Consider the following 25,542-nt stretch of genomic DNA (forward strand, 5'->3'; position numbering starts at 1 on the left):
TAACACTGTAGCACTGTCCTCCCGTTGTTCATTGATTAGCTCGAGCGGGCACCAGTAACATCTCACAATATGCATATGTTCAAAGGAAATGTACAGATGACGAAAAGTTCATAAAAAGATACTCAGCATCACTAATGAGGAGAGGAGCATGTAAAAATGAGATCACCTTGGACTTATACTAGCTATACACTTTTTATATAAAGAAAATAAAGTTGAAACTTTGTGCAGTCGTGAAGGGAATGCAGAATGTTGCAGTAAACCATATGAAATTACATGGCACTTCCTAGCAGTTAACTGGAACTCTCATACTATTCATTAATTCTAATTATGAGGTTAATTGAAAGTTCTGTGAAGGTAGTGATAGTTGTGGACTTCATATCAGTGAACTGTGCACTTAAATGATTTAAAATAGTACATTTTAATGTCTATTTTATTGAAATTTTGCAAAGTTTTATCCATTCTTTGTCCATAGAGACTTGCCCTCTCTTCCTAAGACAGAATGGACCTAACCGTAGAACTGAAGAGCCGACCACAGCTGAAAGAGGTGGAGGGGGTCCCACTGCAAGCTTCGACTGTAGAGAACTGGAGCCAGATTCAGAGCTTTGAGGCCAAGCCAGATGATCTCCTCATCTGCACCTACCCCAAGTCAGGTGATTGTCGGGGAAGAGAGCCACAAGACCTGAGGCTGTTGAGTCAGTGGTTAACTTATACCAGTTCCGATTTCTCTTGATAGGACCTTCTGCTTATGTCAAGAAACCTGATCCTTACTGTTCTAGGATGATGCTTTCTTTCATGATGCCTGACAGCTCTGGATTTATCAGGGAACATGCATCCTGTCTTTATAGGACTAGCCTGTGTGCTCTCCCCTGAACCATTTCCATGTGAGAGTGCTGTGTGATTTTTTTTGTTTTTTTTCTGTTTTTAATCTCAACATAGACCTGATGGGATTATCTTGAATGACCATCTATCTTCTTGGCTAGCAAGATCCTGACCTGAGTAATGGTTGAGTTAGCAGGACACAAAGAACAAAGTGTCTGATTTCTACTTCTAATTTTTTCCATTGGACCTCAGGTACAACATGGATTCAAGAAATTGTGGACATGATTATGCAGAATGGGGATGTACATAAATGCCAGCGGGCCATCATCCAGCACCGCCACCCATTCCTGGAGTGGGCACGGCCGCCCCAGCCCTCTGGTAAGTGCTCCTCCTCATTCACTTGTCATCTTTATTTTTCTAAGACAGTTTCTTAAGAGCAGTGTTTTACAGCAAAATTAAGAGGCAGATACAGAGTGTCCCCCATTTTCAATATCTTTCCTCTCTCCAAATTATACATTTCTCACAGTTGATGAAGCTGCATTGAGATTTCATCAAATCTGCAGTTCACATCAAGGTTTGCTCTGGTGTTTCTGTAGACAGGGACAAATGCACAATGGCATGTATTCCTATCATTATCATATTTTTCTGCCTAAATTTTTTTCTGCTTCTGGAACCCTTTATGTTCTTTCTATTCATACTTCCCTGCTCCATGTCACCTTTCCCCAACTCCAAAACAGCCACTAATCTTTTTGACTGTCTGTAGCTTTGTCTTTTTCACAATGTCATCTATTTGGAATCCTATTTTAGTCTTTTCACAGTGTCTTTTTTCACTCAGAAATACGCAATCTTTCTCCATGTCTTTTTAGTCTTGAAGGTCATTTCTTTTACATGCTAAATAATATTCCATGCTGTTCATATTTAAATTTTATGTTTAAATAAATATAACTTATTTAAATTTTGAAATTTAATTTTTTTTGTTGGGGTTGTCATATCAGGCCTGTGCTGGTTTCACACTCATGAATCACTCTTGTTGGGCTCATATGCAGTACCAGAAATCAAACCCATATTTGGCTGCATGTAAGAAAAGGGCCTTGCCCACTATACTATCTCTCTGTATCTACATATTTACTTTTTAAAATAAAATTAAGTTCTTAAAATATCTACCAAATATAAGAATAATTCTTTTATGAAACCTCAAAGATTAATGGATTAAAAATCTCCCCACAATATTTGCACTATGTAGAAATTTTCTCTTGGGTTTCTTAAAAGGTGTGGAGAAAGCCAAAGCAATGCCTCCTCCACGGATACTGAGGACCCACCTTCCCACTCAGCTATTACCTCCATCTTTCTGGGAAAAGGACTGCAAGGTAAGAGAAAGTATGTCTCTGGGACAGTAGGAAAAGTAAGTCACTTGAGAACAAATTTTTTGGACCCTGACTCAGAACACCTCTTATCATTTTCACTATCAATAAAATGCTGAGAACTTATCAGCAATAAAATAAGAATAAACTAGAACATAATGTTCTATACTTATTAGGAATTTCACCTCATAGTTTCAAATAAAACAGAGACAAACTGAGACTGTAGCCGTCCTGAGGGTATTTGATGACCTGGATAAAAGGTAAAGGTAAAGGCCCTCCCGTTGATCATTGATTTGCTCGAGCAGGCCCAGTAACGTCTCCATTGGAGACTTTGTTGTTATTGTGTCTGTCATATCGAATACGTCAACAGGGAGCTTGCCAGGCTCTGCCGTGTGGGCGAGATACTCTCGTTAGTTTGCTGGGCTCTCCGAGAGGGGCGGAGGTATCGAACTCGGGTCGGCCATGTTGGCTGTGTGCAAGGCAAACACCCAACCGCTGTGCTATCGCTCCAGCCTGGATAACCTAGACATTTCAGTTTTTTGAAATCTTTTTAAAATACTTTTAAAATCTCTTAGTTACCATGATTTACAAAATTGTCTAGAATAGAGTTTCAGGCATACTTTATTCCAACTAAATTCCCACCACCAGTGTCAACATCCTTCTACCAATGTCCCCATATTCTCTCCTCACCCTCTCCCTAGCCTGCCTCCTTAACAATCACTTAAGTTTAATTATTGTAGCTTGAGTCTTATGTTTATAGTACTCTTAACTCTACTATCAGTTTATTCTTTATTGATATTAAATTTTACTGGATCACTGTGAGATACAGTTGCAAACTTGCATGATTATGTTTCAGTCACGCAATGCTCGAGCACCCACCCCTCCATCAGTGCACATTTTCCACCACCAATTTTCCCAGTATCCCTCCCGCCATCCCCACCCCATCCGACTCCCTGCCTATGTGGCAGGTACAAACCTTCTTACTCTCTCTCTCTCTCTGTCTCTCTCTCTCCAACTTTGGGCATTATGATTTGCAATACAGATACTAAGAGGCCATCATGCTTGGCTCTTGGTCTTTCAGCACACATCTCCCATCCCAGGTGATCCCTCCAAGGATCATTTACTTAGTGGTTCCTTCTCTATCCCAACTGCCTTTTCCCCCAGCATGTGGGACTGGCTTCCAAACTGTGGTGTGATCTTCCTGGTCTTTATCTCTACTGTCCTTAGGTGTTAGTCTCATATTATGTTACTTTATATCCCACAAATTAGTGCAGTCATTCTATGTCTATCCCTTTCTTTCTAATTTCACTTAGCATGATACTCTCTATGTCCATCCACTTATATGCAAATTTCATTATTTCATTTATTCCAACAGCTTCATAGTATTCCATTGTGTAGATGTACCAGTGTTTCTTTAACTGGTCATCTGTTCTCAGGCACTTGGGTTTGTTTTTTTTTTTTTTTTCAGTTTCTGACTTCTGTGAACAGTGCTGCAATAAACATACAAGTACAGATGTCATTTCTACTGTTTTCTTTTTTGCATCTCTGGGATATATTCCCAGGAGTGGTATTGCTGGGTCAGATGGAAGCTCAATTTCGAGTTTTTGGAGGAATGTCCATATTGTTTGCCAAAAAGGCTGAACCAGTTGGCATTTCCACCAACAATGAAAGAGAGTTCCATCTCCCCGCATCTGCGCCAGCACTGGTTGTTCTTGTTCTTATTGATGTGTGCCAGTCTCTGTGGTGTAAGATAATACCTCATTGTTGTTTTGATTTGCATCACCCTGAAGTAATCTTTGCGATGTAGAGCATTTTTTATGTGCCTTTTGGCCATTTGAATTTCTTTTTTGAGGAAGTTTCTGTACAAGAAAAAAACCTCCAACTCCATCAAAAAATGGGGAGAAGAAATGAACAGAAACTTCCTCAAATGCAAATCAAAACAACAATGAGGTATTATCTTACACCACAGAGACTATCTTTACTCAGTTTAATGTACCAGCTCCTTTGCTGTGAATTAGTTATATAGATCTGAAGGCTTAACTCTGAGTTCTCAATTCTAACATTTTTTGACAGTCTATTCTTAATCCATTACCATGTTTTTTGCCTTTGTAGTACAATGTCTAGTCAGATAACATGAGTCACTCCCAGTTTCTTATTTCTGAAAATAGCTAAATTTAAACTTTACTTACATTTTCTTAATTTTTAATTAATTTTTATTGAAAACACTGTGATTTGCAAAGTTGTGCAATATACAGTTGTTTCAAGCATTTTGTACTCCAACACCACCAGTGTGACCTTCCCTCCACCAATATGCTTAGTTTCCCTCCCAATCCCGGCTTGTCCCTGAGGCACACAGCAAATTTATTTTATTCCAGCAAAACTTTAAGAACTGGCAAATAGAATGATCAGAAGCTAAATCAGTAAAGAGCCAATTAGCAATTACCACATCATTTTGACTGATATAAATAGAAAATTAAAACCATTTAATACAATTTTTTTTCTTCTTGGATCACACCCGGCTTTTCACAGGGGTTACTCCTGGCTCATGCACTCAGGAATCACTCCTGGTGGAGCTCGGGGGACCTTATGGGATGCTGGGAATGGAACCTGGGTTGGCCACGTGCAAAGCAAATGCCCTACCTGCTGTGCTATCGCTCCAACCCCTCCATATCACCTCTTAAAACTGTCTTTTGAAACCCTCTTAAAGCTGTCTCTGTGTGTATGCGCATGGTTGTATTTCTGTGGGAAATCAAGGTTGATATTTCCATATTCAATTGAACTCCAAAATCACATGTTAAAGAGGGGGAAATGTGTGTTTGTGTCCAGTTTGACATTTCTTTTTTAAAATAGCAAAGGAAGGGGCCAGTGTAGGTGCTCATTAGTTAGGCACTGATTTCACATTTGTGAGACCTTATGTTTTGATCCTTGACACTTCAAAACATAACAAAGCAACATTTTTCACTCTTCTTATTTAATGAAATCAAGTACATTCACAATATGTAGAAATATTAACATAAGAATTATTGTCCTGGGGAGAGCGGGGTCCAATTTTAAGTTCCTCAAGCAGTTTTGGTTTTAGCGAGTACTGAGCTGTGAAGGGCTGGAGTGATAGCACAGCGGGTAGGGCGTCTGCCTTGCATGCAGCCAACATGGCCAACCCGAGTTTGATTCCTCCGCCCCTCTCGGAGAGCCCGGCAAGCTACCGAGAGTATTCGATATGCCAGACACAGTAACAACAAAAGTCTCTAATGGAGACGTTACTGGGCCCGCTCGAGCAAATCGACGATCAACGGGAGGGAAAGAAAGAGCTGTGAAAGTCCCCTTTGGATATGGATAGTTTACTTTCATGTGTCTTTAATTATAAATCAGTATACTCCAGTTAAACAACTGAGAAAACACTTGGGCATTACCCTGGATTGTTTGCTGTAACGAAAGCTTTAAAATGGTGCTGATCATACATGGGCTGTGGTCTCTGTAACCTGTGTGGATATCATTTGTATCCTGACCATTCCACACTCCTTATGTTTTCTTCACATATTCTTCCCCATTTCGTTAGTAATGCTAACTCCTTCCCCCGCCCCCACCCCACAATCAGTAAAGTGGCATCCCCCCCCAAGTGCTTAGATAAGTGCAACTTAGATCCATAATTTTCAACCTTGGGGCACCTGAGCCAGCTCCAGTTCATGGGCCAGTAATTGCAAACCACATTTTCATGGATTCATGGTCCCCTCGCTCTTCATTACAGCTCAGACATGGGTTTGACGAGAAGTGTGTTCCCTGAACACCTTGGACATTGCTGCAGTGCGTGGTGCTCTCAACGTATTTCCATATTACCTTCCTTGTGAAGGTGTGGGTTGTTGGCTCTGCAAAGTGCTGAAAGTAGAAATTCAGTTGTAGAAAAAGCAAAAGCTAAACATTTTGCCCACTTGGAACAGTCAAACTGTAACACGAGCAAGGAACAGAAATGTGGAGAGTCCGCGCATGAAACTCAACTTTAGCCTCATAAAACAACTTAAGAAAAGTGGGAATTTTATCAAAAAGGTTAAATGAAATGTTGGGAAAAGACATGGAAGTTATAGCCAGTTTGTTCAGTGTCTTCTTTTATAGAGAGCAAATGAGGCACTTTTTAAGACAGTGGAACATTTTCCCCATATTTTAAATACCCACAGCTTTATCACAAAACCCTCAGTTCACCCAAGAGCCTCTGGTTTTACTTATTAAATTTCTGTTGTGGGGCTGGAGCAGTAGTACAGTAGGCACTTGTCTTGCACACTGCCAACCCGGGTTCGATTCCTGTTACCCCATCTGGTCCCCCAAGCACCTCCAGGAGTGATTCCTGAGTGCAGAGCCAGTGATATAAACCAAAATAATAATAAAATAGTAGTGACATAGACAATCTTTTATTTGTAGCAACTACTGCATGATGTGAAAGTTTGTCCTATTGATAAAAATTCAAAGGCATAATAAATACTTTGCTCCCTGCAGTCTTAATTAAAAAATGTGCTACATGGGGCCATTAAGTCGGTTGAACTGGGGCCAGCTGCCCCGAGTCAGGCCCTGAGCCGTTGTGTCTCTCCTTCCAGGCTCACATGTTTTCTTTCAGTATTCTCAGGTTAGCCCATCTGAGTTGAAGGGAGTATATCCAGGAGGCATTTTCCAGGAGACCCCGATGGCGTGAAAGGGCGCGGGCAGGCAGAGTCCTCAGTCACTCACGGCCAAAGGCTGAGGAGAGGAAGCTGCCACCTGTGATTACAGAGCCGGTGGCTTGGGGCTGGGCTAGTAACGAGGTGTGAGTGGTTGGCCGGAGGGAAAGAACAGCACACGGAATAGCACATAGCACAAGGAACAACATGGGTCAGCACACAAAACAGCACATGGAATAGCACACAGCACACGGAAACAGCACATGGAACAGCACACAGAACACACACAGAACAGCACACGGAATAGCACACAGCACACGAACACAGTCGAAACGGCACACAGCACAGCCCGTGGAACAGCACATGGAACAGCAAAGCAGGGTGTCTGTAGTCTGAAAGTGAAAGTCCTGCGTCAGGACTAGGCGCTTAGTAGGTATATAACCGCAGAGGTGTGGGCGTTGGAGCTTCAGAACAAATGACCAAATATTTGGTCAGAGCCTGGAAAGCATAGCAGAGCCAAAAACAGCAACAAGTCTCACAATGGAGATGTTAGTGGTATTTGCTCAAGCAAATAGATGAACAACAGGAAGACAGTGCTATGGTGCTAATACAATATAATAAATGCCTTTTCTCATTCATATATATAATATGTATTTCAACATTTTCAAATCTGGAATCTAAATTATTTTATACTTTGATCCTGTTATGGTAATAACTTTCTCCCACCTGTCAATAATAAAACTTTTTTTTTGCTTTTTGGGTCACACCCAGCGATGCTCAGGGGTTACTCCTGGCTCTGCACTCAGGAATCACTCCTGGCGATGGTCATGGGATATGGGATGCTGGGAATCAAACCTGGGTCGACCGTGTGTAAGGCAAATGCCCTACCCTCTAGCTATCACTGCAACTCCCAATAATAAAATTTTAAAGCAATTCTGTGTTAATATATTTTGAAGTATCATGGAATAGGTAAGGCCTACATATGTAAGTTTTCCCCTAGCACTTTATATAACACTGTGATTTACAAAGTTGTTCATGATTATGTGTTACAGGTATTCAGTATTCCAACACCAATCCCACCACCATTATACCTTCCCTCCACCATTCTCTTCAGTTTTCCCAATCATTCCTTAAGCATGTCCCCATAGCCCTCAATAATTTATTTTATGTTGCTTGTTATCAATATAAATTTAAATTTTAATGGTTACACAGGATCAGAGTCAAAGAAAAAGGGACCAGAAAAACAAAGAGCTAAAACTGGAACTACTAAAGAGTTCATGCTTGATAAGCAGGTGACGGAGACAGAGATAAACCAAAAGAAACTTTCCTATAAGCTTTTGAGAAATATTTTTTAAAAAATTTTTTATTGAAGTATTGCAATAGCACAGTGGTAGGGCCTTTGCCTTGCACGCGGTCAACCTGACCGACCTGGGTTCAATTCCTCTGCCCCTCTCAGAGAGTCCGGCAAGCTACCGAGAGTATCTCGCCCACACAACAAAGCCTGGCAAGCTACCCGTGACATATTCGATATGCTAAACACAGTAATGACAAGTCTCACAATGGAGACGTTACTGGGCCCGCTCAAGCAAATCGATGAACAATAGGAGGACAGTGACAGCGACAGTATTGCAACCATGAAGGTCATTCCACTGCCACTCCAGGGTCTAATCAGCTAAGAGACACAGTTATGGGTCAAGAAAGAGCTTTCTTTATAACAAGCTGGTATATTGGAAGATGGAATGTTCATTTATTCAAAATAACCATTTTGCCTGCACGGTCATAAGAAGAGGTTTTTATAGATAAGAGAAAAGGAAAGCATGCTTTTAGAAATAGAGGGTAGCATAACTATGCACTCCGAATTATTGATAAATTCTCTTATGCACTAGTCCAAAAGCACTTTTCATCTGAAAGTCTAAACAAAGTAAGAGTTAGAGTTCTGAGACAATGAAGGTAAAATGAAGGAAGCCTTTATGCTCTCCAGAAAGGGCAAGGCAAGGAAATGAATGCACCATCTGTATACTTGCCATCTTTCCTAGATAAACTCATTACTCCTAACTTCTTTGAATGAGTTTCAAATCACATTATCAGTTTTTTTCTTTCTTTCATTTCATAAAACTTGTACAGCAAGTTAAACTTGGTTACTTCTTGCTACATATAATTTGGAATGGAAGAGGTTGATGAGGTGGAAGAAATGGTCCCTTGACTTCTTTTTGGGGAATCCTAGCATAAAGGAAGGTATTTTATATGAGGTATTTCATATTTATATTAGTTATTTTAGTCTTCATTGTCAGTTGTTCATTTTAAAAACAGGTTGCTGTGGGGCTGGAGTGATAGCACAGTGGGTAGGGCATTTGCCTTGCACATGGCCGACCCGGGTTCGATTCCCAGCAACACATATGGTCCCCTGAGCACCACCAGGAGTAATTCCTGAGCGCAGAGCCGAGGAGTAACCCCCGTGCATCAACAGGTGTGACCCCAAAAGCGAAACAAACATGCCTATTTTGAATCCAAAACAGGATGCTGTGCCATAGAGATTGAAGAGGATTTGAGTGGCTTGCCTTGTATGAAGCTAACCCCGGTTCTATTTCTGGCACTACAGATGATTCACTGAGAGTGGCCAATCTTTTCCCACATTTAGAAACAGGGTGATTATTCAGATATGGCTATGTTTTGCTGAATGAAGTCATCTTTGCAGAAGGGAATAGGAGAAAGATAAATAAAACAAATGGGCCTGGTGGGGAAAATATCCCTTAAAATTAAACTATATTCTACCGAAAGGGCTCCTCTCATGAATTCAAGTAAAATTTTACCTACAATATGTTTTTTTTGTGGTATGTTTTTGCATCTTTTATAAAGATCATCTTTGCAACTTCTTGAGAAATTCAATAACTCAGAAGTTTTGTCCAGTTATTTCACAGAACCAATTTTTCAGAACCTGAAGGTTCTCAGTTCACTTAAATGGTTGTGTCCAAATCTCTGAATAAATATATGAATAAAAATATCCACAGATGAAAAGTTTTTGTGGTTTGCAGCATCTTAATTATTCACAGGTATTCAGAAAAGTAGCATAATCACTATGATTATATTATTAAAACTCATTTATATTTTCAACTTCACTCCAAATCTATAAAATCATTACATGACAGATTGTTTATTGTCTGAATACAACCTGCTATTTTTGCACATAAATAATGAGAACAGACACCTTAAGCAAATTTTTTTTATTTTGGGTATCCCCGTTAATGTTATTTTATAATTTTTATTTTAGTCAGGTGATTTACAATTCTGTTAATGATAGAATTTTGTGCATAAAGCATTTCAGGACCAGAGTGCTCACTTCCCTCCAACACCAGTCCCTTCACCAGTGGCTACTTCCCTGCACCAAGCTCTCAGTTTCCTTCCTGCCCAAACCCACACTCCCCCTCCAACCCCACAAACACATCACCACTGCCCCACCACCCACCCACCCAGCGTGCCTCTATGGAAATCATTTTCTTCTTTTTCCCCCCTTCCCTTTAGGCACTGTGGTTTACAATGCTGCTGCTAATAGAGTATCATGCATAACCCTTTACCTCCTGTAGGCATTATATTCCTCTCCAGAGTGACAACTTCCCTTCACTGTTGCCTTATCTTTTACTTCCCTGGCCTATCCCCCTCCAAAATCCCCGATGACAACCTTCTTACTGAAGAACAGTTCTCATACTCTGTTTCTATTGCCTTTGTGCATTTGTTATTCCACAACTAAGTTTCTTTATACCTCACTATAAAAAAGATCATTCTGTGTCTGTCTCTCTCCCTCTGACTAACTTCAGTCCACATGATACTCTCCAGATCTACCAATGTAGCATCAAATTGCATGACTTTATCTTTTCAGAAGGGCCAAGTAGTATTCCACTGTGTATATGTACCATAGATTCTTTATCCAGTCATCTGTTCTTGGGCATGTGGGTTGCTTCCAGACTTTGGCTATTGTAAATAGTTCTGCAATGATCAGAGGAGTGCAGATGTCTTTTCTTTGTTGTGTTTTTGAATGCACAGAAACATTAAAAGGAGTCGAATTACTGGGTGGCATGGAAGTTCAATTCCTATTTTTAAATTAATGTCCAAATTATTTTCCAAAAGGTTGAATCAGTCAACATTCTCACTAGCAATGAAAGAGTTTTTTTTCTCCCATATAAAGTGTTTGTTATTGTTCTTTTTGATGAACGTCAATCAGAGGTGTTATATCATTTTGATTTGCATTTCCCTGATAAAGAGACTTTTTCCTTATGCTTTTTGGCCATTTGTATTTCTTTTATCTTTTTCTCTCTTTTTTTTAATATTGGAGTACTGCTATTTATTTAGTCATTGATTCAGCTCATTGAATTGGGCATGAACTCCATGTTACTTTTTAAAAAAATTTTTTTAATTGAATATCCATGAGATAACAAAGGTAATGGTAAAGGTTAGTTACCATTACAAAGCTGTTCATAATTGGATTTCAGTCATACAATGATCCAGCACCCACCCCTCCACCAGTGTATATTTCCCACCATTAATGCCCCCTGTTTCTCTACCACCATCCCCCAGCCCCTCTACCACCCACCGCCCAGTCTCCCTGTATGGAAGGCACGTTCCTTCTTTTTTTTCTTTTTCTTTTTTCTTTCTTTTTTTTTTTTTTTTTGCTTTTCGGGTCACACCTGACGATGCTCAGGGATTACTCCTGGCTTTGCACTCAGGAATCACTCCTGGCAGTGCTCAGGGGACCATATGGGATGCTGGGAATCAAACCCAGGTCAGCCACGTGCAAGGCAAATGCCCTACCCGCTGTGCTATCACTTCAGCCCCGCACTTTCCTTCTTGCTCTCTCTCTCTCTCTCTCTCTCTCTCTCTCTCCTTTTCCTTTTGTGCATTATGATTTGCAATATGGTGCTAAGAGGTCATGATTTTTGTTTAGGGAATTCAGTATTTTTATCAGGATGGTAAGGCTGGAGTAGCTTTTTAATTGGATGTTGGATGTGACTGCCAAGGCTTCTAGAAGTACAGGCTTCTAGGGGGAAGGTAGCCCATCCTGACCCTGAGAAAGCCTGGAGATTTCAGTCACAAAACCTGAACACCAGAATTTTCAGCAGATTATATCTTGGTGAGGTTCGTCCTGTGATGGTGGAGTCAGGTCAGGGTATGACGGTGATTTTGGATTGTGGAAGTAAGCGACTACCGGGGGCTCTGTTTGGGTGGATACCAGCCTAACCTCTCTTCCAATTTACCCCGGTCTGATCAGCCATGCACAGGTTTGAGATTGATTGTAGCTTTTGATTTCTTTTGAGATTTATTTATGGGTCTCTGAGATGTCTGATCAATGAGCTTGTATAGCTGATCCGGATGTGGTTTGTGGGCATGAATCCCACATACCTAATTTTTGGACATTTAATTTCCTGGTAAATTTAGTTCCAAGTTGTTGGGATCCAGCCATAGGTACAGCAGAAATTTTGGGGTATCATGAAGCCCAGAGGCACTATCAGGCTGCTGATGCACTCGCCCTGCAGGTACAGTTGACCTGCATGCAGCATCATACACCATGTATTTCTTGTATGAGAAAATTCCTGTTCATCTCTTTCCCTTTTTTGATTGGATTGGATTTTTTTTCTTATAGAGTTCTACCATTGCTTTACATATCTTGGATATTAACACTTTACCAGATGAATGCTGGAAAAATAATTTCTCCCGTCTATGGGCTGTCTTTGTATTCTGATAATTTCATTTGAAGTGCAAAAGTATCTTAATTTAATTTAGTCCTATTTGTTTATCATTGCCTCCACATGCTTGACTAATGGAACTGCATCCTTAAAGATGCCTCTAGCTTCAGTGTCATGGAGAACTAAAAATAGACATGCAAGGCAAATACCCTGCACTGTACTATCTCTCCAGCCACTCAGTTATGAATGTTAAGGAGGATCCTTTGTTTGCAATTTCCTTTTTAATTTCCTGCTTTCAATATTCTTTCTTTGATTTTTGCCATCCTGATAATGATAAATCTTGGAAGATTTCATATTTGGTCTCTTTTGTCTGGGGTTCTTTGGGCCTCTTTTTGTGGGTTGAGATTTCTTTTGGCAAGAAGTCTGGATACACAAACATTTTAACGTTGGGAACTTATCAGCTATGATTCTTCATCAGCATTGTTTTCCTCTTTCTTAGGGACTCTGATTATTATTTTTTTTTTTTTGCTTTTTGGGTCACACCCGGTGATGCACAGGGGTTACTTCCGGGCTCATCACTCAGGAATGACCCCTGGCAGTGCCCAGGGGACCATATGGGATGCTGGGAATCAAACCCAGGTCGACCACGTGCAAGGCAAATGCCCTACCCGCTGTGCTATCACTCCAGTCCCAAGGGACTCTGATTATTATTATATTATTCCTCTTGAATTTACCCCATAGTTCTCTGGTGTGCTGTTGAAATTGCTGTAGTACTCCATCTCAATAGATTTTGAGACTATTTTATTTCTTTTATTTTATTCTAGCAGTTTCCTGTAACCACTTTTTAAGCTCACTGATTTTATTCTCAGCTGCTGTTACTCTGCTGCCAACCAAAGTCTTCTATTGAGTTTTTTATTTCACCTACCAAACTCTAGATCTCTCTCTTCTAATTGTAGTTTTCTCATTTCTAAACTTATTCTTTCTTATGTTTTGCCATTGTTTCTTTGTGCTCATTAAACATCCCATTATCTTTCAAGTCCTTAGCTAAGAGTTTATTGACCTGGTTAGTACTAGTTGGTAATAGTTCTAGGGTATTGTCTTCAATCACTAAGCTTAGTGGCTTCTATGCTGCTTCCCAGTTATGTCTGTGGCAGTTTGGGGATGAGACATTCTAATTGACTGCCTAACCCAAGGGGCTTTCTGAGATTAACACTTTCAAATGAGTGTTGAGTTCTTCATTTATTGACAGAGAAGTTCCAACCGTTTTTTTTTCCCACCAAGTTGTTTGTGTGAGTTCACAAAGTGTATCAAATAATTAAATTAAACAGTATATAGGTTTAAGTGAAGAATAAATATAGCTAAAGAGATAATTTTGAACTTGGAAGATGGGAATGAGACAAAGACTTGAGGAGACAAAAAAGACATCTGTGTCTGACTTTGGGATGATTAAATCAAGTAGATTGGGGTTCAGAGTGAGAGACAGTAAAGCATGTGATGAGGCTGTGCAATTTGAATAGTTTTATTTCAAAACTTGAGATTCAAAACTTGAGATTAATGTTGTTTACCCTCTTTAGGAATTTGCTTCAGGGAAGGTGATTTTTTGATAGGGTTATTGTTTTTTATGTTGATTTTTGTATGTTTTTATATCTTGGATATTAGTCTTTTGTCAAATGCAAATGATATGCAAATTTTTCTCCTTTTCAGCATGGTATCTTTATTTCAGCCATATTTTTCTTTCACAGTTCAAAATGTTTCAGTTTGTTAGAGTCGCATTTACTTTTGCTTTTATTTCTTTGACAACAGAATAGATTCACTGAAGAGACCTCTCACAATGATATAGTTTTCTTATGCTTTCCTTAATGAATTTCTTAGATTCAAATCTAATATTAAGATCTTTACTCAAAAAAATCTTTACTCCATTTCTATTTAACCTTTGTGTATGGTCTTCGAGATATATGTGACCCAATCTCTCAACCATGAAAGTGTTTTGTTTCTTGGGGAGTCAAGATCTTGGGAAGATTTTCTTAGTCAATGAAAAGTCATTGTTTTTAGATTAAAATTTGTATTAGAACTTTGATACCAAGGGAATAACTAGCAATTAACCTACTTAACAGGACTGAGTTAGAAAAAGAGAGCATATTGTCAGAAAAACAGGACAGCCAGAGAAGAAGAAAGTAATAATGTCGAATCAAAATGCCAACAAAGGGAAGGAAGTGTGCTGTGTGCATCCACCCACAGATCTGCCACCTCATGTAAGAGAATTCTGTCAAAACCCACTTCTGCCTTTCTCACCTATTTCTCTTCTTATCCCAAAGTTTCTGTATGTAGCTAGAAATGCCAAGGACTGCATGGTTTCCTACTACTATTTCCAAAGGATGAATCAAATGCTTCCTGATCCTGGTACCTGGGAGGAATATTTTGAAACCTTCACTAGCGGAAAAGGTATCATCCTGAATTCCCATTGCGGTTAGGCTCAGTCTAGAAAGCATAAACCCATTTGATTCCTTAGAAAGTTGTGTGTTTCCTTAGACATACTACCACAAACTGAAAATCTATGTTCTTGAAAGCAAGCTCCCACTGAATTCAAAACCCTTTTATTTTAGGCTGCCTGATATATAGCATTATTCTCATTCCAGAGGGCATCACTGCCTTACTTTGAGCGCACATGTGATTGAATATAATAAATGTGAAGCCAATTGTTAGCATGTTGGGAATATTGCACTAACTTCTCATTCCTCCTCATTTTCTAACTCAAACATGACTTTTAGGATTCTTAGAACATATTTGATCCATAGTTTTTCTCCTTCCCAAGCATACTTGAAGTATATATAATTTTTGTTAGTAGGTCTTGTATTTCCCTACATAGATATTTTGTTTCCTTTCTGTTATAGTGGGTTGGGGTTCCTGGTATGACCATGTGAAAGGATGGTGGGAGATGAAAGAAAGATATCAAGTTCTTTTCCTTTTTTATGAGGACATAAAGAAGGTGAGTAAAAGCCCTTAAGAAGAGTCACTTAAAAGTCTATTCATATGGACAATTCTCAAAAAATTAGAAATTGAGCTCCCATTTGACCCAGCAATACCACTCCTGGGAATATATTCCAGAGAGGCAAAAAAGTATAGTTGAAGTGACATCTGTGCTTGTTTGTTCATTGCAGCACTGTTTACAATAGCTAGGATCTAGAAAAAGCCTGAGTGCCTGACAACAGATTACTGGTTAAAGAAACTTTGGTACATCTACACAATGGAGTACTATGTAACTTTTAGAAAAGATGAAGTCATGAAACTTACATACAAGTGGTACTACATGGAAAGTAGCAGGCTAAGTGAAATGAGTCAGAAAGAGAGGGATATACATAGAAAGACTGCATTCATCTGGGGAATATAAAGTAACAAAATAGGAGACTAATACCCAAGAATAACTGAGATAAGTACCAGAAGGTTTACTCTATGGCTTGGATGCCAGCCGCACATGCTAGGGGAAAAGGCAGCTCAGATAGAGAAGGGAGCACCAAATAAAGGGTGTTGGGAGGATCCTCCCAGGATGGGAGATGCATGCTGAAAGTAGACTATAGACCGAACATGATTGCCACTCAATGCCTCTTTTGCAAACCACAGCACCCAAAAGGAGAGAAAGAACAAAAGGGAATGCCCTGCCACAGAGGGAGGATGGGATGGGGTGAGGGGAGGGATACTGGTATCAGTGGTGGTGGAGAATGGGCACTAGTGGAGGGATGGGCACTCGATCATTGTATAACTGAAACCCAAGCACAAAAATTTGTAAGTCTACAACTGTACGTCATGGTGTTTCACTAATAAAAAAAATTTTTTTAAAGTCTATGCAGAAAAACACCACCTACTCTGGGCATATACTTCTAGAAGGCATATCCTAAAAAATCTTAGTGTATTCTTCTAATATTCTCTTTTTATTTCAATGTAATGCAATGTTACCCTTATCACAGGATCCAAAGAATGAAATTCGGAATGTGATGAAGTTCATGGGAAAGAATTTAGATGAAGCAGTACTAGATAAAATTGTCCATGAAACATCATTTGAGAAAATGAAAGAAAATCCTATGACAAATCGTTCTACAGTTCCCAAATCAATCCTGGACCAGTCCATTTCCCCATTCATGAGAAAAGGTTTGTTTGGTCTCAAATACTATGAAAATATAGAAAAAAAAGTTATTTTTTCTAGCATCATATTTTATCCTCTAAGCATCAAGATATAATATTTTATTAACTCAAAGAAAACACATTTTGATCATTCATATCTGCTACTAATGAGGTTGGGGATTTGATCATCTAAAAAAGAACTCTGAGGTAATTGGTTGAAAGAAACAGACTTCTAGCTCCAATAAGACGTTTTGTAAGGATTTACTGGAATTACAAGGGGAATGCAGTCCCTCATACAGCTAGAAACAGAAGTCACTCAGCCAGATTTTACAGGAGTCTCTGATCAGTGGCTCGAGCAGGCCCAGTAACGCCTCCATTGTGAGGCTTGTTACTGTGTTTGGCATATCGAATACATGATGGGTAGCTTGCCAGGCTTTGCCATGCAGGCGAGATACTCTTGGTAGCTTGACGAGCTCTCCAAGAAGGGCAGAGGAATCGAACCTGGGCTGACCGGGTCGACTGCATGCAAGGCAAATGCCTTACCCACTGTGCTATTGATAGCACAGCGGGTAGGGCGTCTGCCTTGCACGCAGCCAACATGGCCGACCCGAGTTCGATTCCTCCGCCCCTCTCGGAGAGCCCAGCAAGCTACCGAGAGTATTCGATATGCCAGACACAGTAACAACAAAGTCTCCAATGGAGACGTTACTGGGCCCGCTCGAGCAAATCGATGATCAACGGGAGGGCCTTTACTTTACTTTACTTTACTCTGATCAGTGGCAGTAGGTTGCATTTCTTTGTCAGAAGGTCAGGACAATTACAGGACTCAGCTTCTTTCCATGTATCTGCTATGAGTACACTTTTATTCTGAGTTTCCCTGTTCTCTACCTCATATCTTTTTACTACTTTATAATCTCTGCACGTCCACCTGCCCACATATCAAATTCCGCAGGATGAATATGTCATTCCCAATCTTGTCCCTTCCGAAATCTGACATGCCATTTCGTCAGTAAAGAAACAAACAACACCCAGCCCAGACAAGGTCAGACCCAAACACCTGAAGAACCTGCTATCAGTACTTATCAATACACTGGCTCGCCTCTTCACATGCTACCTGTCTGAATGCAAGGTTCCGTTCCAGTGGAAAACCAGCAGGACTGTTCTACTGTACAAGAAGGGAGACATCCATGACTGGCAACTATCGCCCGATCTTCCTGTTGTCTGTCGTCTACAAGCTGTTCACTCAAGTCATCCTGAATAGGATTGGCAGAACACTAGATGAAGGACAACCATGCGAGCAAGCCGGGTTCCAAAAAGGATTCAGCACGATTGATCATATCCACATGGTAACCAAGCTCATTGAGGTTTCTTGGAAGTTCAAGATGCTGCTCTGTCTAATGTTCATTGATTTAAAGAAGGCCTTTGATTCTGTTGAGACTGAAGCGGTCATCAAAGCCCTAGCCAAACAGAGCATTCAAACTTAATACATCAGGATCCTCCGTGAGCTGTATTCTGTATTACAGATTCACTATGAGGATCTCACCATTCTACAAGGACGTGATCATCGACGTCAAGAGAGGGGTTTGGCAGGATGATAACATTTCACTGAAACTCTTCAATGCCACCCTTGAGAACGTCATCCAACAACTGGAATGGGAAGGAATGGGAGTGAAGATAGACGGTCAGCAACTACGCCACCTCCACTTCACTGATGATGTTATTCTAATAACACCAAACATTAGCCAAGTGGCACAAATGCTGGCCGACTTTGACCATGAGTGTGAAAAGGTCAGACTGCAGCTAAATCTCATGAAGATGATGTTTGTGAGAAATGGACTCCTTCCTGACGTTCCATTTGCTCTCAAAGAAACAAATATTTCAAAATGCAACAGTTATGTGTACCTAGGTCAAGAACTCAACATGACGAATGACCTGGCACCTGAGTTGCACAGGCTTGAAAAGCTTGAAACACCTTCAAGAGTGTTGAAGCTAGGAGGACCAAGAACCTCCGGCTCTGGGCACATCTCTTCGAGTCCACTGTTCTTCCTGCATTAACATATGCCTCAGAGACCTGTGCCTTCTGAAAACAGGATGAGAATGCTATTCGGGTCTCCCAAAGAAGAATTGAAAGCAGCTATGCTTGGAGTATCACACTTCACTCAAATGAGAGAAAGAATCTAGAGTTCCGACCTCCATTGATGATCGAGAATCACGGACGCTGTCTCATTTGCCAAGGCAAATATTTTTAAGGAAGAAACATAGAAATTCATATTGGATAAATGATAAATTCATATTGGATAAACTCCCTTACACATTACATGATTTATACTGTCACACCGTATTCCCCAAACAACCCTATTAAAAATGGTCAAATCCCTTAAAAGACTCATCACTAAGAAATATGTGCAATGTTAAAGAAGTAAAAGATGTGGTGGATCATAATGTCATCAGAGAAATGCAAATCAATACAATCCATTCTGCATTTTTTGCAATCAACAACTGTGATCAAATTGAATACTTGTGAGGATGTGGAGTAACAAAAAAATCAAAAATGATTCAGGGCATTCCTCAAAATACAAAATATGGTAGTATATGACTCTGCTTATCAAGATATCAACTATTCTTCCAAAGCAAGGCATATAGTTCCGTTCCACCTAGTTCACTGTTCTTAATAATCTTGGCGCATAAGTTGCCCAGGTCCATGTTCTACTTGTGCCCTTGCTGCCGAGCTCATGTGGCCCTCGCATCTCCCCTCTTGAGATGTGGACTTTCATATCTCATTCCCGGATGTGTGTAAGGGCTCTCTCTCTGCCGGGCTCTCTCTCTGCCCTTGGAGAAGGCTGTCTTCTCTTTCTCCTCCTTCCCTCCCTCCCCTTCCTAAAACACTCCAAATAAAATATGTTTTATTTCACACACACACACACACACACACACACACAAACTCATGTAACAAAGTATGGTCATATAATAATTCGTTTAACTAATCCTTTAGTATTAGATACTACAGGCATTTTCAAAATTTTTATCTTTGTGAATAATGCTACAGAAATATCTTTGTACTCAGGGGTTTTTGTTGAGGGTAACACCCAGCAGCACTCAGGGATCACTTCTGGTAGGGATCTGGGGACCGTAGGGGATGCGACTTGGAAGGCCCTTGCCCTACCCACCGTACTATCACTACCACCCCACGTGCACAGTGCTTCTGTGTTCTGATGCTTTTATTTCTGACATAATATTCTGGAAAATAACACACGAATTTAACTTTGATTTCTCTTAAGAGTTATTTTAGTAGTTACTTCCTGGTTAAAAAAAAAAGTTATATATTTCCCAAGTCTTTTTTTTAAACTGTTACTGTAATTTACACGTAACACACTAATGTAAAATATCATTTTTAGAAAAGCTTTAATGTGTAATCTAAATAACTTTTTACATCCATACCTAATGAGCATTACTAATAGATATATTAAACTACTTCCATTATCCTAGAAAGTTTCTGCACAACCCTTTTCTGGTAAGTCTCTACTGCTGGAGAGAAGTCTTGTTTATATTTTTAATCCTAAAAAATTGATTTTGCTTCTTTGAGGCTCTACATAAATGAAATTATTTGATATGTAGTGTGTTGATCAGGGCAGTTCTTCAAAAATTTTTATGTGTCTGGTGTCTTGATCAGGGCAGTGCTTCAAAAAATTTTATGTAGCTATGTCTGTGGGCTTGAGCAAATAGCACAGTGGGAAGGCATTTGCCTTGCACTCGGCCAACATGGCTGACCCCAGTTTGATTCCTCAGCGCCTCTCAGTGAGCCCGGCAAGCTACTGACAGTATTTCGCCCTCATGGCAAAAGCCTGCCAAGCTACCTGCAATCTATTAGATATTCGATATGCCAAAAACAGTAACAACAAGTCTCACAATTTGTTGTGAGACATTACTGGTGCCAGCTCGAGCAAATCGATGAACAACGGAAGGACAGTGCTACAGTGATACAGCTATGTCTGTGCTTAATTTTTTTTTCTTTCTCTGCACCAGTACACCGTGAGAATGTGTGTTGTACTGTTAGAGCAATGTCACCAGGCTCTTGGGGCTCTGTTGCTCATCCCCTGGATATCGCACTCTGGTGTTATTTATCAGATCTGTGTACTACCACACTGGTGTCATTTATCAGATCTGTGTGTTACCACACTGGTGTCATTTATGAGATCTATGTGCAATCTGTGGATAGTATGCACTGAGTGGATGAGGCAATTAAAACAGTTGTTTATATAACCAAAAGATTTAATTAGGCTACCAAAATTTTATTTGGAGAATGACACCTTTATCTGGGAATTTCTTTTACAGGAACAGTTGGGGATTGGAAAAACCACTTCACTGTGGCTCAAAATGAGAGATTTGATGAAATCTACAGGAAAAAGATGGAAGGAACCTCAATAAACTTCTGCACGGAACTCTGAGATGTAAATAATGAAATGATGATGCCAAGAGTGCAGAAACCGCATTCAACCTCCCAGTCCAGTCCGAAGGAAGGGTCTTTGGTAGCACTTGAAAGAGCACTTGATTGTGCTAGGCTTTCTCTGTGATGATTAACAGTCATTAGCAATTGTTTATTTAAAAACGATCTACCTAGTGGTTAGTAACTAAGAAATATAGGTTTTCTAATTATACATAATTTCTGACGTCTTTCCTGGCCTCTTGCTGTGTTGGACACTGGGGTTCCCCAGAGTAATTTTGAGAAAACGAGTTCTAAGTTATTTTCTTGGTAGTGGGGAATAAAAGGGAAAGATAGAAAAAAAGGAGGAGAAAGAAAATAAAAGTGCCTGCTGTAGAGGCAGGCAGACTGGGCATGGGATGTGGAAGGAGAGAAACTGGGGACATTGGTGGTAGGAAGTATCAACTGGTGAAGGAACAGGTGTTGGAACATTGTATGACGGAAAGCCAATTATGAACTACTTTGTAACTATGTATCTCATGGTGACTGATAACAAGAAAGGAAGGAAGGGAAGAAGGAAGGAAGGAAGAGAAGGAGGGAGGGAGGGAGGGAGGGAGGGAGGGAAGGAGGGAAGGAGGGAAAATGCCAAAACCTAATTTAAAAAGTTAAAGTGCACAGTTATATAGAAAATAGAGTGCAAAAGAGTGGTATTCTGAGAGACTTAATTGTACCCATATTAAAGCAATACTTTGGAGACAGAAGGGAGCGGCAAAGGCATCCACATCAGCTTACTGATCCTGTTCTTGCAACTTCAGCACTATGCTCTGGGCAGCGCTTCATGGACAGACAAGTAAGGCACCCCTTCCACTGCCTCTCAGTTTTTCCTCAAGGTGTAGTTTTACTGTTGCGTACTTACCTGTCAATTTACTTTTCTACTTCTCACTATAATTCTTATGCATTCACTTGTATATCTTATTCAAAATTTTACTTCCAGCACCTAATGCAATACCTGTAACATAATATGGGTACAGAAAGTATTTGTTAGTAGTTAGTGTTTGTATGTATAAATTGGGGCTGGAGCAATAGCACAGTGATTAGGGCATTTGTCTTGCATGCGGCCAAGCCGGGTTCAATTCCTCCGCCCTTCTGGGAGAGCCCAGCAAGCTACCGAGAGTATCCCATCCGCCCAGCAGAGCCTGGAAAGCTACGCGTGACGTATTCAATATACCAAAAACAGTAACAAGTCTCACTTTGTGTTCCTGGAGTGAGCAGATGCTACTGGGCTACACTAGCATGCAACAGGGACGAATGGAGACGTTACTGGTGCCCGCTCGAGCAAATCGATGAACAATGGGAAGACAGTGCTACAGTGCTATGTATAAATTACCACTGAAAGGCAGATGGATTTCATATCATTAATCCCCAACCCTAAATCTCAATGAATGGCGTAAGGTTGGAACAATACACCTGGAGAGCAAGAGGCAGGAGAATGCACTATGCTAAATGAAAATCCAGCTGCTTTTATTATCATCTTGGTAATTCTAACATCAGTGACAAAATACTTCCGAGGTGAGGGTGGTGAAGAACCTTCTATAGATTAACATTCTAAACAATTTTGCTTGATTTTGATTGATATTTAATAATATATCTGTGCACTTCAAATGAGCACCTTTTTCACTATGTAAAAATTTTGTGTTTACCCCTTTCTACATACTCACGGATGCTCCTTCCAGACGGGAGTATAAAATGAGACTCCCAGAACCATGCCACCAAACTCCACGCCAGGCTGTGGGGCAGGTGAAAGCCCTCCCCACCCCAAGGGACCCAGCCCCGGCAGCCAACCTCCACTACCCAACCATTGCCATGCTCCAGGCCACTTTCTGTACACTACCTACCCATTTTTCACAATAACTACACCATATCTGATGGGGTTCAGACAGTAGGCAACAAATCATAGAGAGAAATACATAAATATATGCCTCTCGGAAAGCCCAATAAGGAGAGTATCCCACCTGCAGAGACAGAGCCTGGTAAGCTCCCTATGGCGTATTCAATATGCCAAATACAGTAACGACAACAGATCTCATTCCCCTGACCCTGAAAGATCCTCGAATAGTTGGGAAAAGACGAGTAAGAAGAGGCTGCTAAAGTCTCAGGGCTGGGAGGAATAGAGATGTTACTGGTGCCCGCTCAAGTAATTCGATGATCAATGGTATGATAGTGACAGTGACCCCTTTCTACAGAATATACAGATTATAATACTATAGATTATAAAACTAGATTATGAAATACTAGACTATAAAATTCATACTGTTGTTACAGTCCTCATTATCGGACATGAGCTCAGGTACCTCTTTATAGAGCTGGCCTCTGTAGAATAACGGTTGTTTTGCCCTTCCTCCGTGGTTGCTAGAAGCTTGTTGTTTGTTGATTGTCTCCCAACCTGTCAATTACCTTTGTCTCCTGATAAGACTCTGACTTGTAAATATTGTCTCTCTCTTCTCCTTCACGTCCTTTGCAGGGTTATTATTTCAGAGCAGTTTTTTTTTCTTTTTGGGTAACACCTAAAGGAAAAAGAAATTTTTATACAGGCCTCTATAAATCTAACACACAGATGCTTCCACAACTTCTTTTTTTAAAAAAAACAGGGCACATTCATTTTAGTCCAGAATAATTGATGTATACTTCAGGTACAATTAGTTACCTTGTATTATTTTAATATACTTCAGTTTGTTGGTGGGTGTGACCCCCATGTTGGCATGTGGGTTCCAGGGCTGAGATCTCCAAGCCTGCTTGGATCAGGGCTGAGCATCCTCCACATCCTCCATTCAGATCCTCCATCTTCCAGTAGGCAGGGGTCACACCCACCAACTGCCCCTCCCCCCCCTGCGCCGTGTAATCCCATTAACGGCCAAGACCCAGAGACTATGATACTATAAAACCCAGCTCCCGGAAGCCCGTAGCCGCATTTGCGGCCGCGTGACATCTTATTATCTCACTCTTATTTTGGACAACCTGGCAGGCTACCAAATGTAGCCTGCCCACATGGCAGAGTCTGGCAAACTCCCCAGGGTGTACCCGTTATGCCAAATACCAGTAACTATGATGGGTCTCATTCTTCTAACCCCGAAAGAGCCTTGAATATGGCACTTTTTAAAATCTCAGGGCTAGGATGAAGGAGACATTACTGATGCCTGCTCGAGGCAATCGATGAACAACAGGATGATCGTGATTGTGATCATGATCAGTTTGTTTTATTTGTGTAAAAACATGGTGATTTACAAAATTCTTCATAGTATAGTTTCAGGCATTTACTATTCCAACACCTATCCCAGTCTGTGCGAACTTCCTTCGACCAGTACCCCCGGTTTCGCTCCCTTCTCCCAATCCTGCCCACCTAGCAGACACATAACAAATGTATTTATATTGCTTGCTCCAACAGAATGGAATACGGAATTATCAGAAAATAAACCAGTAAAATTAAATTTTTCATAATATATTATTTATTTTAACCTGTCTAAATAAATTAAATTAAATTAATACAATGTAACTTTTAATTTATAACTTAACTTTTCATTTACTTTAGAACGTTTTCATTTAACTCTAACATCTAAAGATATATATTGCATTAGATTTTTTTTTGTAATTGCATCTCATTGTGGTAATTGTCATGTCTTTCTTGTCATTAAGAAAACTTTATTTTTAATTCTTTGTTAATATATTTTGTAGTTTACATGGGCTATAGTGATAGCACAGCTGGTAGGGCGTTTGCCTTGCATGCGGCTGACCTGGTCAATCCAGGTTCGATTCCTCCGCCCCTCTTGGAGAGCCTGGAAAACTACCGAGAGTATGTTGCCCCCACGGCAAAGCCTGGCAGGCTCCCAGTGGCATATTAAAAATGCTAAACATAGTAATAACAAGTCTCACAATGGAGATGTTACTGGTTCCTGCTAGAGCAAATCGATGAACAACAGGACAATGCTACATGGAATAGGTAAAGACTGAAAATGGAGAATTTACTAAGTGAAGATAAGAAAATATAAAGGGAAATATGAATAGGTGTGTAAAAGTGTAGTGTTTCATTTTTCTGATTCAAGGATTTACTGGGGAATGGGACCCATTGTATTTACTGGTTTTGGCATATGGAATACGCCACAGATAGCTTGCCAGGCTCTGCTGTGTGGGCGGGATACTCTCGGTAGCTTGCCAGGCTCTCCGAGAGGGATAAAGGCTTTTAGGTCAGCCTCTAATCTCCCTTGCAGGTGTTCCCATGATTCAAACCATATTTGAACCTGTCAAATATGGTGAGGCAATCCTGGAAGATGGGTGTTAGGTGTCTTATGATGTGTCGTGCAGCCGCAAAGCTGCAGCGTGGTCCAGAAAGCATCCTGGAGTGTGGCAATGACTGGGTAGTGGAGGGAGTGGAGATAGTGGAGGTTTGCTGGTGAGGTATTTATCTGGTACCAGCAGGGTGGGTCTTCTGTGCATAATCCCTGGGTCGCTGGCCA

The 25,542-nt window shown here is 40.4% G+C and overlaps 1 protein-coding gene across 1 annotated transcript; it reads left to right on the plus strand.

Moving 5' to 3' along the window:
• Positions 1–499: 499 nt before the first annotated feature.
• On the plus strand, positions 500–21,059 carry LOC130024054 (sulfotransferase 1C2). The gene is made up of 7 exons (XM_056114691.1): positions 500–650; positions 1,072–1,197; positions 2,089–2,186; positions 14,814–14,940; positions 15,390–15,484; positions 16,461–16,641; positions 20,947–21,059. Exons 1-7 carry the CDS (start codon positions 500–502, stop codon positions 21,057–21,059), a joined length of 891 nt encoding a protein of 296 aa, XP_055970666.1.
• The last annotated feature ends 4,483 nt before the right edge of the window (positions 21,060–25,542 follow it).

Source organism: Sorex fumeus, unplaced genomic scaffold (genome assembly GCF_029834395.1).
Source record: "Sorex fumeus unplaced genomic scaffold, SorFum_2.1 ptg000026l, whole genome shotgun sequence".
Taxonomy (NCBI): Eukaryota; Metazoa; Chordata; class Mammalia; order Eulipotyphla; family Soricidae; genus Sorex; species Sorex fumeus.